This window comes from Oncorhynchus masou, chromosome 27 (assembly GCF_036934945.1).
Source record: "Oncorhynchus masou masou isolate Uvic2021 chromosome 27, UVic_Omas_1.1, whole genome shotgun sequence".
NCBI classification, from domain to species: domain Eukaryota; kingdom Metazoa; phylum Chordata; class Actinopteri; order Salmoniformes; family Salmonidae; genus Oncorhynchus; species Oncorhynchus masou.
The window spans coordinates 45,279,672-45,296,839 of NC_088238.1; the positions used below are offsets into that span (position 1 = coordinate 45,279,672).

General features: G+C 40.5%; 1 protein-coding gene and 1 pseudogene across 1 annotated transcript in view; both read left to right on the forward strand.

Moving 5' to 3' along the window:
* The window catches only part of LOC135516276 (uncharacterized), a 75,675-nt pseudogene that overhangs the window by 13,583 nt on the left and 44,924 nt on the right, over positions 1-17,168 (forward strand).
* Positions 1-17,168, forward strand: part of LOC135516550 (uncharacterized) — a 67,906-nt gene that overhangs the window by 8,338 nt on the left and 42,400 nt on the right. Inside the window, exons 2-3 of the mRNA XM_064940903.1 lie at positions 1,524-1,535; positions 14,912-14,944. Of these exons, the coding sequence (XP_064796975.1) occupies positions 1,524-1,535; positions 14,912-14,944 (45 nt within the window). The remainder of the gene's footprint in view (positions 1-1,523; positions 1,536-14,911; positions 14,945-17,168) is intronic.

The window sequence follows — 17,168 nt, forward strand, 5'->3', positions numbered from 1 at the left end:
TGTACTCAATCCAACTCTCCCTGGCAAGCTCCAGCAGGGAAACCACTTCCAATCCTGTGCCTCAGCGGCCTCGGTCACATCTGTCCATAGACTTTTAACAGATCTCTCCCTTTCGGATGGTTTTACCATTTTTGTGGTTGTTGTTGAGTCTCCAAACCATGTTGTTTTATTCCCTTTCTGGTCTATCTACTGCTCTCAATGTTGCTGAGGCACTATTCCAGCAGGTCTTCCGACACTATGGCCTTCCGGAGGACATCGTTTATGACCGTGGTCCCCAATTCACTTTGCAGGTCTGGAAAGCATTTATGGAGAAGCTGGGGGCCACGGTCACTCTCACATCTGAGTACCGGCCTCAGTCTAATGGGCAGATGGAGAGGACCAACCAGGAGCTGGGGGGGTTCCTAAGGATCCACTGCCAGGACTGACAGGGGGAGTGGGACTGGTTCCTTCCCTGTGCGACCATAACTCACTTCGTCACACCTCCACCAGACTGACTCCCTTCCAATGCGTCCTTTGATATTAGCCAGCTCTGACTCTGTGGACTTGGAGCCAGACTGAGGCCCCTGCAGTTTACGAGATGTTCTGGTAGAGGAGGTGTGGAATGCCGCCCACGTGAGGCTCCAGCTAGCCATCCGCAGTCAGAAGGATCAGGTGGACCACCACCGCAGTGAGGCTCCCATGTTTCATCCTGGTGATCGAGTCTGGCTCTCCACCAGGAACCTTCCCGCTTAGCCTGCCCTGCCGGAAGCTGAGCCCTCGGTTTGTGTGGCTCTTCAAGGTCCTCCAGAGGGTCAATGAGGTAACCTATCATTTAGAACTCCCAAAAAGTACCGAATCTCACACTCCTTTCATGTTTCCCTCCTCAGGCCTGTGGTTTCAGGTCCCTTGGCTGATGCCGTCCCCCGCGACACCCCTCCCCTGGACATTGAGGGGACCCCCGCCTATGCTGTTAGGTCCCTCCTGGACTCCTGATGTCGTGGGGGTCAGCTCCAGTACCTGGTGGACTGGGAGAGTTACGGTGCTGAGGAGTGCTCTTGGGGTCACTTGTCTACCAACCACTGGTCCTGGCAACCCACATTGCGCACACCTGGCAACCATCATTGCGCACACCTGCTCCCCATTGTTAAGCTGGACTTCATTCCCACCCTTATTACTCTCCCTTCATATAGACCTCAGCAACATCAGTCATCAGGCAGTTTTGGTTATGTTCAGTACCCCTTCTCCAGTTTTGTATTTTCTTCATGTTTATTATTCTTAAACTCGCCTTCTGCACCTGCTTCCTGACTCCTTCCATATAGATTATACAATTGAGATATTATGTAACTAAACAAAAAGAAGAACCTATACTATGGATCAAAAATAAATTATATAAAGAATTAGTACCTTAAACAAAATTCTAGGCAAAAAAACGAAGTCAGCTCCATCCTTCATTATAAGAGACCAGATGGACAGAGCTGAGTGTCCTGTTGGGCTGACACTATTGTGTTTGTGTTCTATGATCAATGCTTTCAAATATAATGCAGCAAAGTTCGAGTGTCACTTTTTGGATGAAGAATGAAGTCTAGCTAATGCCTGGACTTCATTTTCAAATGACAATCCCCCTTTAAGGTATACATAAGGTGGACTACAAGACAATGCTCCCATAAACCGCAAGAGTTCCTCAGTTCAGTTATTTACTTGGTGCAGTCAGAAGAGTGCCCCCTATTGGCCAATGACCACCAATTCCAGCCAAAAGGTACCCATACCAGGGGGTCCTCCCGCCCAATACCATTATTAAATGCAACCGTTCTGGGTGTGATCACTGAAAATATATATTTTATATTTATTAACTGTCCAGCTCCTTATTTAAATGTTTTTACTTTAACATGTTCAATAAATAGTATGTTTCACCAACTTAAAATGGTACAATACAGCCTACAACTAAAATATATTATCCTTCGGTCTTTCAAATCAAATGTAAGGAAAATCAGTTGTTGGTGGTAAGAAAAAGTATCTGTTGTCATTGTATGCAGCTACGGCTCTCACACCATGTTCATCCCCTAATCACAAATGACTTTCATCTAAAGATGTACTCCTTCCTTCACAGTCTGGCAGTCTAGCTCTAAACACAGAATGACACACACATTTGTATCAGCTGTTGTCCGCTATATCTTGTGTAAGTTATCTAAATCATTACGATGTATAGTTTAGACTAGGTTTAGGTATAGTAGTGCAGAAGTGAACAGAACGTTCTATGTTTGGGATTGTTTCTTAACCTTTGTCTTCTTTCAGGTCTGATAATGTAACTTTGCAGTGCACCAATGTCACTGGAGCTCCAGGACACGTTGGCTGGTTCCAGCAAGTCAATGACTCAGAGCCCCTATTCATCACGTCTATGTACAGCTCTGAGCCAACTGTTCAGCATCACACAGTTTCAGCTCAGCCATATGGAAATGTTAATCAGTAATAGAATCATTTCCCTCAAAATCACAGAGGTGGATGTACTAATTCTGGTCTTAACTTCTGTGGGATGTTCAATAAATACATGATCTTCACCAAAGCGACTGTCCTGAAGGTCCAAGGTAATCTTTTCAACAACTTGTCTGCTTTGACTCCAACTGCACTAACATGTATCTGATGTATCAGAAATGTTATTGAGAAAATGTTGGAGATTAAATACTATCAAATTTACTTTCCCAATCATCCAAAATCATCCAAAAGGTCACAAAGATTCTGAAAATGACCTCACAGAGCATGGTGAAGAAGGTATGTTTATAATGTTATTTAAGTGAGAATCTTTTGTAAATAATGGAATATGATGTACCATGAAGGTACCACAGAATATAAATAACGTGCAACAGCATCTTATAGTAACCTAGCCAGAGAAGCCTGGTCCTTCTCTATATCATAAGAACTACACCAACAGGAAATAAATAAAGCTAAGGCCATTGTCAACAGAGTATATGTAGTATGTTACTTGCGTTCATCCAATCCCTGTGTATCCACCTATTGTATAAGCATTAAAGTCCTAGTGCAGTCAAAAACGTGATTTCCCTGTGTTTTATTCAGTTGAAGTCGGAAGTTACATGCACTTAGGTTGGAGTCAATAAAACTCATTTTTCAACCACTCCACAAATTTCTTGTTAACAAACTATAGTTTTGGCAAGTCGATTAGGACATCTTCTTTGTGCAAGACACAAGTAGTTTTTCCAACAATTGTTTACAGTCAGATTATTTCCCTTATAATCCACTGTATCACAATTCCAGTGGGTCAGAAGTTTACATACACTAAGTTGACTGTGCCTTTAAACAGCTTGGAAAATTCCAGAAAATGATGTCATGGCTTTAGAAGCTTCTGATAGGTTAATTGACATAATTTGAGTCAATTGGAGGTGTACCTGTGGATGTATTTCAAGGTCAACCTTCAAACTCATGGCTTCTTTGCTTGACATCATGGGAAAATCAAAAGAAATCAGCCAAGACCTCCACAAGTCTGGTTCATCATTGGGAGAAATTTCCAAATGTTTGAAGGTACCATGATCATCTGTGCAAACAACAGTACGCAAGTATAAACACCATAGGACCACACAGCCGTCATACCGCTCAGGAAGAAGACACGTTCTATCTCCAAGAGTTGAACATACTTTGGTGCAAAAAGTGCAAATAAATCCCAGAACAACAGCAAAGGACCTTGTGAAGATGCTGGAGGAAACCGGTAGAAAAGTATCTATATCCACAGTAAAACGAGTCCTATATCGACATAACCTGAAAGGCCGCTCAGCAAGGAAGAAGACACTGCTCCAAAACCGCCATAAAAAAACAGACTAGGGTTTGCAACTGCACATAGGGACAAAGATCAAACCTTTTGGAGAAATGTCCTCTGGTCTGATGAAACGAAAATATAATTGTTTGGCCATAATGACAATCATTATGTTTGGAGGAAAAAGCCGAAGAACACCATCCAAACAGTGAGGCACGGGGGAGGCAGCATCATGTTGTGTGGTGCTTTGCTGCAGGAGGGACTGGTACACTTAACAAAATAGATGGCATCATGAGGTAGGAAAATTATGTGGATATATTGAAGCAACATCTCAAGACATCAGTCAGGAAGTTAAAGCTTGGTCGCAAATGGGTCTTTCAAAAGAACAACGACCCCAATCATTCTTCCAGAGTTGTGGCAAAATGGCTTAAGGACAATAAAGTCAAGGTGTTGGAGTGGCCATCACAAAGCCATGACCTCAATCCTATAAAAAATTTGTGAGCATAACTTAAAAAGCGTGTGCGAGCAAGGAGGCCTACAAACCTGAGTCAGTTACACCAGCTCTGTCAGGAGGAATGGGCCAGAATTCACCCAACTTATTGCGGAAAGCTTGTGGAAGGCTACCTGAAACATTTCTTTCTTCCCAGTATGAGAGGTGTTGCGGGATTTATTGAATAAACCATTTTCCATAAAGCAAATTAAGATGGAAACTATGTAATTTATAATGTCGTAACAAAAGCCTAGGGTATCCATCAAACTAATTATCATGACGTGATTAAATGTGATGTAGTAAAGTAATTGAAATTCGTTGGTGTGAATAAGGTGTGAATAAGGAATAATAATAATAAGGTGTGAATAAGGAAACAATTTGTGATAATGTATTCTGATGATGATTGATTCTTGGATTTATTGTTTAGGTAACACCAGTGAATTTGAGCAGGACGTTCATGTATTCTAACATTATAATCTGTTTCCATTACGTGGAACTATGTCAGGTCATTAAAGTGGATTGCAGTTTGACTTTATTTTTATTTTTACAGGGACAGTGCACATTAATCACAGTTGTGTATGTCTAATGGCAGGGTATTCCAGACATGGGAAGCTCTCACACTGAAAGCAGATTGACTAAAGGTGCTTTTCCTTGGTGTAGATTAAAATTTATGATTAATGATTTGAGGTACAGTGGAATTATCATTATTATTAGGTTTTGTTTATAGTTAATTTTTGGGCTTCTGAATCGGTGAAGTATAATGAATGCTAACGAAGTGTTTTGTGTTTTTTTTCTGGGAAAATGGGGGTGTCATTGTCTCTCTTTGAGTGAGATTGAGGCCGTAAACTACCAAATTGAAGGGCCTGAACGTTTTTGTGTGTTTTTAACTTAAGGTTTGAAAATACACACATACAACACATTTGTTATGACTATTTGTTGGTGTTTTTAAAATACTATGTTTGATTTGTTTTGTTTTTTATTTCCTTTGGGTTTGGTGAGTTTTCCATTTGTTTTAGTGCCAACGTATCTTATAGGGGCACATGGAATTTTTTATTTTCTGAGTTTTAATTTAAATTTAAAACATGTGAATTCTTTTGATAAAGAAATGTTCTGGGAACCTGGGATACAACATGAAGGAAATGTTTGGCTTTTTAATTTTTTTTTGTCTAATATAGTAAGAAACTTTTCTTTGAAGGGTTTGTATGACCTATGACCTCTATCATGACTTTCCATTGTGGCTTGATCACCCTCATTGGAAAGCCATTTGGATAATGAATTTAAGGTAATTTGTAATACTGATTTCAAGGTAATTTGTGTAATTTGTGTAATTGATAAATGTGATGGAGTTTATAGTTCTTAGCCATATTAACTAAGGGTAGGCGTCTGTAAGTCTATTTTCCTATGACTATATGGGTAAAATCATTTTTCTTTGGAGTTTTTCAGACTAGTGATTTTAATTTGATTAGGTTATTTTAAATGTTGTTTTTATTTATTTTTACCAGTAGTAGTCGTGTTTTTTTTTCTCTCACATTTCTCTCATGGATAGATATGTGTTAAAATGGGGGAGGATTCAGTTCTTTGAGGTTTTGGATTGAAGTTTACACACCTTGAGTGATATATGTGAAGGAGTGTATTGTTGTGTTGTTTGTTCTATTCTATTCCCGATAGGTTATAGGTCTAACTTCCTGATCCTTTGGCTCCACGATGGAGTTGACAGTGTGATGGGGAGTATAAGCCAATTTGAAAGAACAGTTTCAATAGAATGTGTTGTTTTTCTCTTTGAAATATGTTTAGACATTTGTATTAAGAATAATTGGTACAATAAATAATTTATCATGTTGTTAATGAACTGAACTAAACTGTTGTTCTGATCTGTTCTTTCGAGGTTACCATGAAAAGTGACATCAGACGGTATCTTAATGCATGGAAGAGATAATTGGACCGGACAGTGTGTGTACCTCAAAACCCCCTCTAACTGGCCGAAGAAGAGTTACAAAGGCGTTGAATAAGGCCCTGTCCGAATCACTTCTACCGAGAGAAGGGATCCAAGCCAGAAATCAGATCTAAGCTATCAACTGCTTTTCTTTCATGTTTCTCTCAGGAGTGTGAGAGTAGTCCACTTGTAGTGAGCATGGAGAGAAATCTGTTGTAAACTTCTCTTATGTTGCTGGTATACTGGTTGATGAATGGACAAGACATAAGAGGTGTAAATGTGAGACATTGAAATTGGGACATTATCATGGGACTTCCACTTTGAACTATAAAGCTATCTGAAGAAGAATGAAAAGGACGCCAGAAGAATCAATGCCTAAAGGAGGGGGTTGGTCAACTGTGCCAAAAAATTGTTTTAGACTTTTGGGGTATCAAGTTGATTGTAGAGGTCTTACAACACGTAAAATTATAGTAATTTAGATTAAGAATGCATTGAGATACTGATCTGTATTATAATCGTGATAAAAAAGTGAATAGTAGAATTATGGGATAATTATACTGGATGTTAATATACATTCTGCCAATGTTGATGTGTGTTAAATTGAGTTTTTTACTTTGAGTGATAGGACCAATTTTAATCACTGAGCAATGTCACTCTACATTTTGGTTGGATAATTAACTGGGTTCTAATTATGATTTTATTTGTAAATTGAATGATTTTTAAGACTGAAGGATTGTTTTGATTGTTGTTATGAACTAAAGATGTTGAAGCTATTATAAGCATGTCATGGTGAATGGAGAGGGTGAACTCTGATCTGGAGAGTGAAACTGATCCTAATCTATTTGATCTACAGGCATTGCCTTATAGGTAGTGGAATGATGCTTATCTTGGGTAATGTTCATTAGGCACCAAGGGGATACATTTTATTTGAACTAGGAGTCATTACCTGGATTTGTACAACAAGATATGCTCATTTTAGTTTCTGGAATGGAAATAGTCATTTCCAACATACTATGCTGATCCATTGGAGTGTGATAGATAACTAAAGATTATATTATTAAACTTCATTGTTGCATGCACTGCATTATGCATTAAACGTGTGCTTTTCACTGTCTATGGAAAATATAGCTTTGTATCTCATAAACTGTATGATTTTTTTGTTTTCTTCGTGGGTTCGTGCAGGTGACTGTGGATCATAACCTTCCCAGACAAATTGTTAGAGTGCTTAGAAAATGTGTTGGGGATTGAAATAAGAGACAGTGCTGAGTTTCTTGGAATGAAACTGGTCATTTGCAGGAACCCCATGCAATGAGTTATTGTTTTGTGATTTTTGGCTTATGTAAAATATATGTATTTTCTATGTAAATGGATGTTCTCTTAAATCTTGTAATTTTCTTTTAAGTTGAGAATATTCTCAAAATGGGGGAAATGTCGTGGAAAATTGCAAGATTATGTTATAGTGCTTGTAAAATTATATTATAATCTTTGTATTGCATTATAATAGTTGTTACATTCGACAGAATAGAGTATTGTGTGTGTGTTCAACTGAGGATGGGCCTATATGAGATAGCACTGACAGAGGAGATTTACGATGTCTTTGGGTAATAAAGCCTAAAGAGCATTCCAGATAGTAAAGGTAATGTTTTTGTGCTATACCATACTAGGGTGAGATGGGTTCCAGTTTGGAGTAGGAGGGGGCCAGACACTGGTCTTTACAATGAGAACTATTGACACATCAGTAACTGTCTGCTATGTTTTATAGATATCATTCATACAAATCTTAACCTTTGTGAACTGTTCCTAAGATCTGAGGTTCGTTATGTACGTTGAGAGGGGTGTATCTTGGCTATAAAAGATCTTTGTACTTTTCTGTATTCACTTTTCAATGGTTCATTAGAGATGCGCATCATTGAAAGTCAAAAAGGGCTATTGCAAAGCTCTTAATAAAAATATGTGGTTTAAGTGTAACTCTGACTGGAGTGTAGTTTGTAACTCTCCTCATTTGGTAAAGCAGAAAAATGCCACCACACAATTTAAAGGCAATGCTACCAAATACTAATTGAGTGTATGTAAACTTCTGACAAACTGGGAATGTGATGAAATAATTTTTTTTTAAAAAGCTGAAATAAATCATTCTCAAAACACATGCGAGTCAGCATGGCATTGTCCTCCAGAAAGTAGTCTCTCTACTTAAACCCAACTATTTTTAGGGAAGTAATGCTTTTGAGGGCTGTAGCAATACTTTTGCAATTGTCCAAAGCTACATATTTCCAAACATCTGCAGAAGCAAATATGATATATATATATACAGAACAGCAAAGCCCCTAATCTTTTATAGACAGAATCCTGACATGACAGACCAAGCAGGACTCTCTCAGCCAATCATGACTAGCCAGGAAGGATCATTTATTTCTCTCTGTATAGCTCAGAGCTCATGAGCTATACAGGCAGCATCACCACCATGTTTTTCAGCGGAAGGGATTGGTTAGTCAGGATCGAGGGAAAAATGTACGGCGCAAAATACAGAGAGATCCTTGATGAAATCCTGCTGCAGAGCACTCAGGACCTCAGGACCTTGGCACACAGCGAAGACAATACAGGACGAGCTTGTGACAAGTCTCTGAATGTCCTGAGTGGCCCAGCCAGAGCTCGGACTTGAACCCGATCTAGCATCTCTGGAGTGACCTGAAAATAGTTGTGCAGCGACGCTCCCCTTCCAACTTGACAGAGATTGAGTGGATCTGAAGAGAAGAATGAGAGAAGCTCTCCAAATACAGGTGTGCCAAGCTTGTAGTGTCATTCCAAAGAAGACTCGAGGCTGTAATCACTGCCAAAGGTGCTTCAACAAAGTACTGAGTAAAGGGTCTGAATTCTTATGTGAATGTGATATTTCAGTTTTTTTTTTTAAACATATGCTAACATTTCTAAAAACCTGTTTTTGCTTTGTCATTATGGGTTATTGTGTGTAGATTGGAGAGGGGGAAAAGCAATTGAATCAATTTTAGAATAAGGCTGTAACTGTCATTTTCTGACCTTTGTTTTGTCTTGGTTTTAGTATGGCCAGGGCGTGAGTTGGGGTGGGCAGTCTATGTGCGTTTTCTATGATTTGGCATTTCTGTGTTTGGCCTGGTATGGTTCTCAATCAGAGGCAGATGTCGTTAGTTGCCTCTGATTGAGAATCATACTTAGGTAGCCTTTTCCCAGCTGTCTGTCATGGGTAATTATTTTCTGTTCTGTGTTTTATTTCACCATTCAGGACTGTTCGTTTGTCGTTTTATTGTTTTTATGTCAGTGTTCACTCTTCTTATTAAAAAACAAGATGAACACTTACCACGCTGCACTTAGGTAGTCTCCTTCATACGACGACCGTTACAGTAATCTTACAAAATGTGGGAAAAGTCTGAATACTTTCTGAATGCACTGTATTTTTTCCAAACAGCCCTACTTTGACAGTAATGCCTCAGTTCCTGTCACTGGTCACATTTAAATTCCACACTATGAGGTTGGAATAATACTATGTAATTGTGAAAATTATATAATGCCCTTTTCGTGTAAGAGCTTTTTAAGCTGTTTTAAATGTCAGCCAGTTTTGGTGGGATGGAGCTTTGTCCTGCCTGGTGACATCACCAGGCTGTGAGTTAGGTAATAGATCAATACAAGAAAGAGAGTTCCTGACCTCTCCACCAAATAACAGCTAGTTTTCAGTCCCCACTAAAACTGCTCCCAGACAGTCCTAGCAATATTATTCTGAGAAATGTATTTTGTTATGAAGCAATTTGTGTTTATTTTCATTGTAAACAATCAAAGTAAGGTACGTAATTAATTGTTATCCATCAATTATTGTATATTGAGATAAAAATGGCTGCATTGGACCCTGAGATGACAGAGATTTTCATGAAGAGAAAGAGTTATTAATATGATACTTTTTTCCCCTGAACAGTGAGAGAAAATGTACATTGTATTATTGTTGAATGATTTATGGTATGGGAAATGCTTTTAGCTTGTTTTTTGTATTCTTCAAACACTCTATACTCTACACCTTAATTGAGCAGCTGGGGTCTGGTGCTTTCGCCCAGATTAACAGATGAAGAGTTGTGTGAAAAGAGCTTCGTGGTTTTGATGCACTGAGATGAGAGGTGCGGTGAGAATGGAATGCCAGTCTTCCTGTAGTGCAGGGTGCTCATCTTCAGCAGAGAAAGATGCATGTTAAGCCCCTTATTTATGACCACCCCCCCGCCTCAAATCACCTACGCATTTACACTTACATACTTAAATATTTTGCCAATTTAAAAAAAGAGACTCAACTACTAGATGCTTCACCAACTACCTGAGGGCCATCTCATCTCTCCGTGTTAGTCTGTGAGAGGCCCAGGGATGTTCACCTCAGCAGGTCTCACACAACACTGAGTTGCTCCTCCTCACTGGCCCCTCCTCTACCTCTGACCCGTATTCTCCTTAAAATGCGCCTAGTTGCTTCTCAGAATAGGGGGCTGTGATCAGTGCAAAGTAAAAACAGGAAATACTAAAAGGACAAATATTATCATGAGAATGACAATTTTGATTTAACTCTTTATTTGTCATTATAAGTGACTAATACAATACAATACAATTGTCACCTGCTGGGTACTTTGCCCTTTAAAGCCACCTTATTATAAATAACTAAATCACTAATATACACAACATAGATCTAAGTTAAAGGAGGCCAGAAGAAGCAACTACTCCTCTGCGTGTCAGGATTTGGCCAGGGTTGTTCCGGGTTTTGGTCAGTAGATGCCCCCATTGTGCTTTTTTGTCCTTATGTTTTTCCCTTGATCCCCATTAATTATTTGCACCTGTGCCTCGTTTCCTCTAATTGTATTTAAACCCTTAGTTTCCCTCAGTTCTGTGCTCTGTGTTTGTATGTTAGCACCCTGCCCTAGTGTTCTGTGTACTCTTGTCGATTCCGGGTGATGCTCTTGTGGTATTCTGTTTTTTGTTTTTGTTTATTTTTTGTTAGTTTCTTTTGAGGCCTTTTTGTGTTTTTCCTACCACCTTTTGGATTTGCCATTTTTTGTATTTAAGGATTTTTTCTTTATTAAATATACCGTCTTAAGTACTGCTGTGTCTGCCTCATCTTCTGGGTTCTGCTGACTATTCGTGGCTCAGTTGGTTAAGTGACTGTTTCTCACTCCGGAGACCCAGGTTCGAAACCGGGTCCTGACACTGCGGCCATTAAACGGTTGTATTTTGACTTCTAACGCTTCCTCTCTAACTACACCCTTACTAGTGGAGTCTTTTGTTTAGACATGTAGCTAGCTAGCTAGCTAAACAATGAACCATTATGCCAACTCATAACGTTACTACCCTGCATGAATCTACAGGTAGCTAAAGCTAACCAACTAGTTAGGTTCAATGTTAGTTAGCTAGCTAACATTAGGCTATAACTAACAATGCAAATGGCTTTGAGACGTGAATAATATTACTACACAGATCATACACATAGCGTTAGTTAGCGAGCCAGCCAGCCAGCTAACTTTAGCGAGCTAGCTAACAGTACGCTTTAACTTGCAATGAAAATGACTTTCTGACAATTAGAAACGTATAATATCTGACAAAATAGCTAGCTGGACTCTCTTACCCGTATACATGGATGAACACTTCTCTCTCTGTCATGGATGCCATGGTTGCCCTTAGTTTGAAGATGTAATCCAGAGACAGGTGCTTTATCCAATTTGTAAGTCGCTCTGGATAAGAGCGTCTGCTAAATGACTTAAATGTAAATGTAAATGTACAACAGCCTTCAGTGTAAGTTGACTGAGAACACTTTCTCATTTACAGCAATGACCTGGGGAATAGTTACAGGGAGAGGAATGAGCCAATTGGAAGCTGGGGATGATTCATTGGCCATTATGGTATGAGGGGCCAGATTGGGAATTTAACCAAGACACCAGGGTTAACACCCCTACTCATACAATACGTGTCATGGGATCTTTAGTGACCACAGAGAGTCAGGACACCCATTTAACATCTAATCCAAAAGACTGCACCCTACATAGGGAAATGTCCCCAATCACTGCCCTGTGGAATTTGAATATTTTATTTTAGACCAGAAGAAAGAGTGCTCCCTACAGGCCCTCCAACACCACTTCTGTCTGCATCTCGTCTCCCATCCAAAGACCGACTAGAGTCAACTCTACTTAACTTCAGAGGAAACAGCAGTGGGATGCAGGGTAGTGTGCTTCTGGCACTAAATCAAACCGGATTTGCAGGATCATTTCTTGGTTCTCTTTGAGAATGTCTTTGACTCTACTGTATCATCAGTCCTGCTTTGAACAGTGACCTGTGAAGTTATATGAAATTCCTGAGTAAACACTATAGGTGTACCTTGACTCAAATGTGTGAAAAGGTCCTCTACAGATGTCAGCTAATGCCCATTTTTTGCTGTTTGTACTTCATTGTCTAAGTGCATCAATCACAGTGAGACAGTGATGACCTGATATTATTAGTTATTGGCTCTGGTCATGAGCTAAAATGGTTAGGGTGATACAGCTATGGTTAAAGGGTCTGGTTAACGTTAGGGATAGGGAGAATAGGATTGGGCTCTGAGGTAGAGGAGGCACCATTGAGCAACATATCACTTCCTGTGGAATGGGTGACAGGAAGGAGCAGCTCGGTGATGAGTGAGACCTGCTGAGTTGAACATCCCGGGGCCTCTCATAGACACTGGGGGATCTCTCTCTCTCTCTCTCTCTCTCTCTCTCTCTCTCTCCACCTGCCAACACATTAGTAAGGTTGGTTAAGCATTTGAGTGTACATGTGTAATTTTAGGGGGATTGGCGATAAGGGGATGTGAGACAGAGACACTGACCAACTGTCATTTTCCATTGCGGTAGACTTAACATGCATCATTCTCTCTCTCTGCTAAAGACAAGAACACTTGCACCACAGGAAGACTGGCCTTCAGTTCTCAATGCTCACCACACCTCTCAGTGCATCAAAACCACACACATTCTTTTCACACCTCTCTTCATCTGTATGATAAACACTAGAGCAGACCCCTGCTGCGCAATTAGATGTTCAAAGAATACAAATATTTTGGTAGCCTACGTCAGTTCAGCTAAACTTAGGGTATGACAAAGTGGGGTGGGTGGGATTTTTTTTCTACACCATTTATAAACTCTAAATGACTATTTGGAGAACAGCAAAAACAAATGACCCCAGGAATACAATGTCAAACACTGTATTATATACTCAATCTTATCATAAATTGACTTAAACCTTGTGGGACAGCACATACAGTGCAATGTGAAATAGATGCATAATGCACGCAATCAAGTCACAACAAGGCCGACATCCATAGTTTGGAGAAGATATATTTTCACCATAAAATTGCACTTTTATAATACAGGATTTCATGCATCTAGAATCACATTTGTCAATCACTCTTACAAAGCAGACAGTTCTGAACAATGCGAGCCTGAACACCTAATCAGAAATGTTTCTTCTCCATTCAATGCACAGGAAAAATGTGGGCTTATATAAACATATTTCATGCAATTCTACTACATTTTGTATGACTGGAGACAAGCTACATCTTTTTTTAATACAAAACAAATGAGTTGCCTACTCTGCTGACACTGACAACTACTTTTCGCTCAATTGGTAGAGACAGATTACTCTGTTTCATGTGTTCTCTTTTCAGCCATAGCCATTCTCTTTCTAAAATATGTATTTCTTTTACGATTGTATTTTGAAATAATACTAAATAGGCCTATGCTTATTTAACAGCTTTTCACTGACTACCACGACTCAACAATAAGCAATTTGTTAGGCTGTTTGTCTTGCCACGTGCACTGCTCAAATGACAGGCTTAAAACAATCCACAGACCATTTTCTAAATAAGATGATACTCTGTGGCCAAATCATGCTCTCTGGTGTTGTATTTTGAATGATTTTATTTATTTCCGTGTAGGCACGAGTAATTATATAGATAATTAGCTAAATGTGACATCAAAATCAAAGCAATCAGCAAACTTCCTAAAAGGCTGACCAGCAAATCAAACTGTCTGGCACTGTCTCTGTTTTCTTAAGGTGAGAGAAAGGTGCACAGGCTGGCAGATTCTCCCCTAGCGATGCTCCGGATGGTCCTAAAGCCAGCCAGGCAAAATGCTAAACATCTGTTGTATTTGAATCAGGATTAGAATGATTTTAGACTACTTTTTTTGTAGCCTACTTTTACATGTTTAACTGTGATACCCTGCCATACCCAACAGACGGCCGTGTACGTTGGGATTTGGTGAAGCAAGTAACTACATATACTCTACTGACATTGGCCTTAGCTTTATCTATTTCCTGGTGGTGTAGATGATGATGAAGATGGTCAGACAGCAGAGGAGAACTCCAGTTCTTATGATGGAGAGAAGGACCAGGATTCTCATCTGTGGATCAGCAACTGAAATAGCAAGAATTCTCTGGCTAGGTTACGATACGATGCTGTTGCACTTTATTTCTATTTTGTGGTACTTTTCTGATATATCATATTAATTAATTTACAAAAGATTGTCACTTAAAAAAAACATTCCTTCTTCACAGTGCTCTGTTTGGTCCTTTTCAGAATCTTTGTGATCTTTTGGACGATTAGGAGAGACACATATTCCCTCTGTTATTCCCACCGTAGTACGATAGATAGCATTATATTTCCAACATTTTCTCAATAATATCTCTGATAGCTCAAATACATGTTAGTGCATTTGGAATCACAGCAGACAAGTTGTTGAAAAGATTACCTTGGACCTTCAGGACAGTCGCATTGGTGAAGATGATGTATTTGTCGAACATTCCACAGCAGTAAACACCAGAATCAGCTTCATCCACCTCTGTGATTTTGAGGAAAATTTTTCTATGGCTGATGAACATTTCCATATGGCTGGGCTGAAAGCCATTATGATGTTGGACAGTTGGCTCAGCGCTGTACATCGACGCGATGCATAGGGGCTCTGAGCCTTTGTCTTGCTTGAACCAGCCAACATGTCCTGGAGCACCAGTGACATCCGTGCAGTGAAAAGTGACATTATCTCCAGGTTGGGCTACCACTGAGGGAGGAGGAGAGGCAGACACAACAGGGGTCAGACCTTAAAAAGAGAAGACAAAGGTTTAGAAACAATCCCAAACATAGAACGTTCTGTTCACTTATGCACTACTATACCTAAACCTAGTCTTAACTATGAATCACAAACTCGTAATGACTTAGATAACTTACAAAAGCCGTAGATGACAAGAGCTGATAAATGTATGTGTACCATTCTGTGTTTAGATCTACACTGCCAGTCCATGAAGGAAGGACTACGTCTTTAGATGAATGTAATTTGTGATTAGGGGCGGGACATGGTGTTTTTCTAGGTGGCTCCCATTTTGGCTGTATTGTTTCCTAGCACGTGGAGGAAAGAGCGTTCTTCCTTATTTATCTCCGGTAATGAACATACTATTCTCCATCTTAAATTCTGTCGTTTATTTGCATATTATGATACCTAAGGTTTGATTATAAAGGTTGTTTGACTTGTTTGTGTCACAAATCCCGCTTCCTGAATCTGTGTTTGCCTGTGTTTCTGTCCTGGAGTGTGTTTCCGGTGTCCTGGAACGCACCCTGTCTGGTGCCGGGCGAATTAGCTTGTTGGGAGATCGATGTTCAACCGCACCTGTATCCCATCAGTAATCTGCACACCTGTCCTGATCATCACCTCTCCCCTTCAAAAGCTCTGACCTGACATCCATTCCCTGCCGGATCGTTAGCCATGAACAGTATGTTGTGCCCACGAACCAGCCTCCAGTTTATAGAGTTGTTTTGTTTTATTTGTTTTGTACGTCTTGCTTGCCTTTAACTTACCGCCGTTTGTTTTGTCTACAGCCATTCACCCGGAATCCATACCCCAGCCCTGTCTGCTCGTCGCCAGTGTGTTGTTATCCATTGGATCTGCCTATCCACTCCCATCAACCCACCTCCGCTGCCCGCTCCTCCACCCGGAACTATCTACCTCCACGTTCTCATTGATTAATAAATATTCACCATCATTATACTCACCTTGTCCTGGTCTGCTTCTGGGTCCAATTCTGGTAAACCCTGACAGAACGATCCGGCCAGTGATGAACCCAGCGGACCTCGACTCCGTTTGCCATACAATTACCCAGCAGGAGAAGATGTTGGGACAACACAACATGGCGCTACACGAGATAGCGGGTTCAATCCGGGAACTTATCGGATAGATTAACGAGTATCCAGGATCAGCTCAGGTTGACGGCGGATCATCCACCACCTGTTTCACCCATATCACCTGCCGATTCAGGAGCGGGTTCCTTCAGGTGAGCCCAAGGTTCCGACACCAGATAAGTACGAGGGAGATCTGGGAGGATGCCGTTCATTTCTTTTACAGTGTGGGTTAGTTTTTGATCTGCAGCCCTACTCTTACGCCACAGATAAGGCTAGGATAGCTTTTGTTATTGAGCTGCTGCGTGGTAGAGCTCTGGAATGGGCTTCAGCTGTTTGGGAACGACGGGACACATGCATGACGTCATACCAGGGTTTCACGGCAGAGATGAGAAAGCTTTTTGACCATCCAGTCCGAGGTAAGGACGCAGCTAAACGTTTGTTCTCTCTTCGCCAAGGAGCTCGCAGTGTGGCAGACTTTGTGATAGAATTCAGGACATTGGCTGTGGACAGTGGTTGGAATGAGGAATCACTACAAGCGTTTTTTTACCAGGGGTTGTCGGAGCAACTCAAGGACGAGCTGATCTCCTATCCAGAGCCTAGTGACCTAGATAGTTTGGTCACCTTAGCTATTCGGGTAGATAATAGAGTCCGAGAGAGAAGGAGGGAGAAGCAGTTGGGTCCATCTAATCAATCTGAGACTTGGTTACCATTCGGGTCAGGAAGTGGACCAGAACGGGTTGATCATTTTCCCTCACACGGGATTAGTGGAGGAGTCCTGCCGCCAAATCCTGAACCTATGCAAGTGGGGCGGCACGGGTTAACT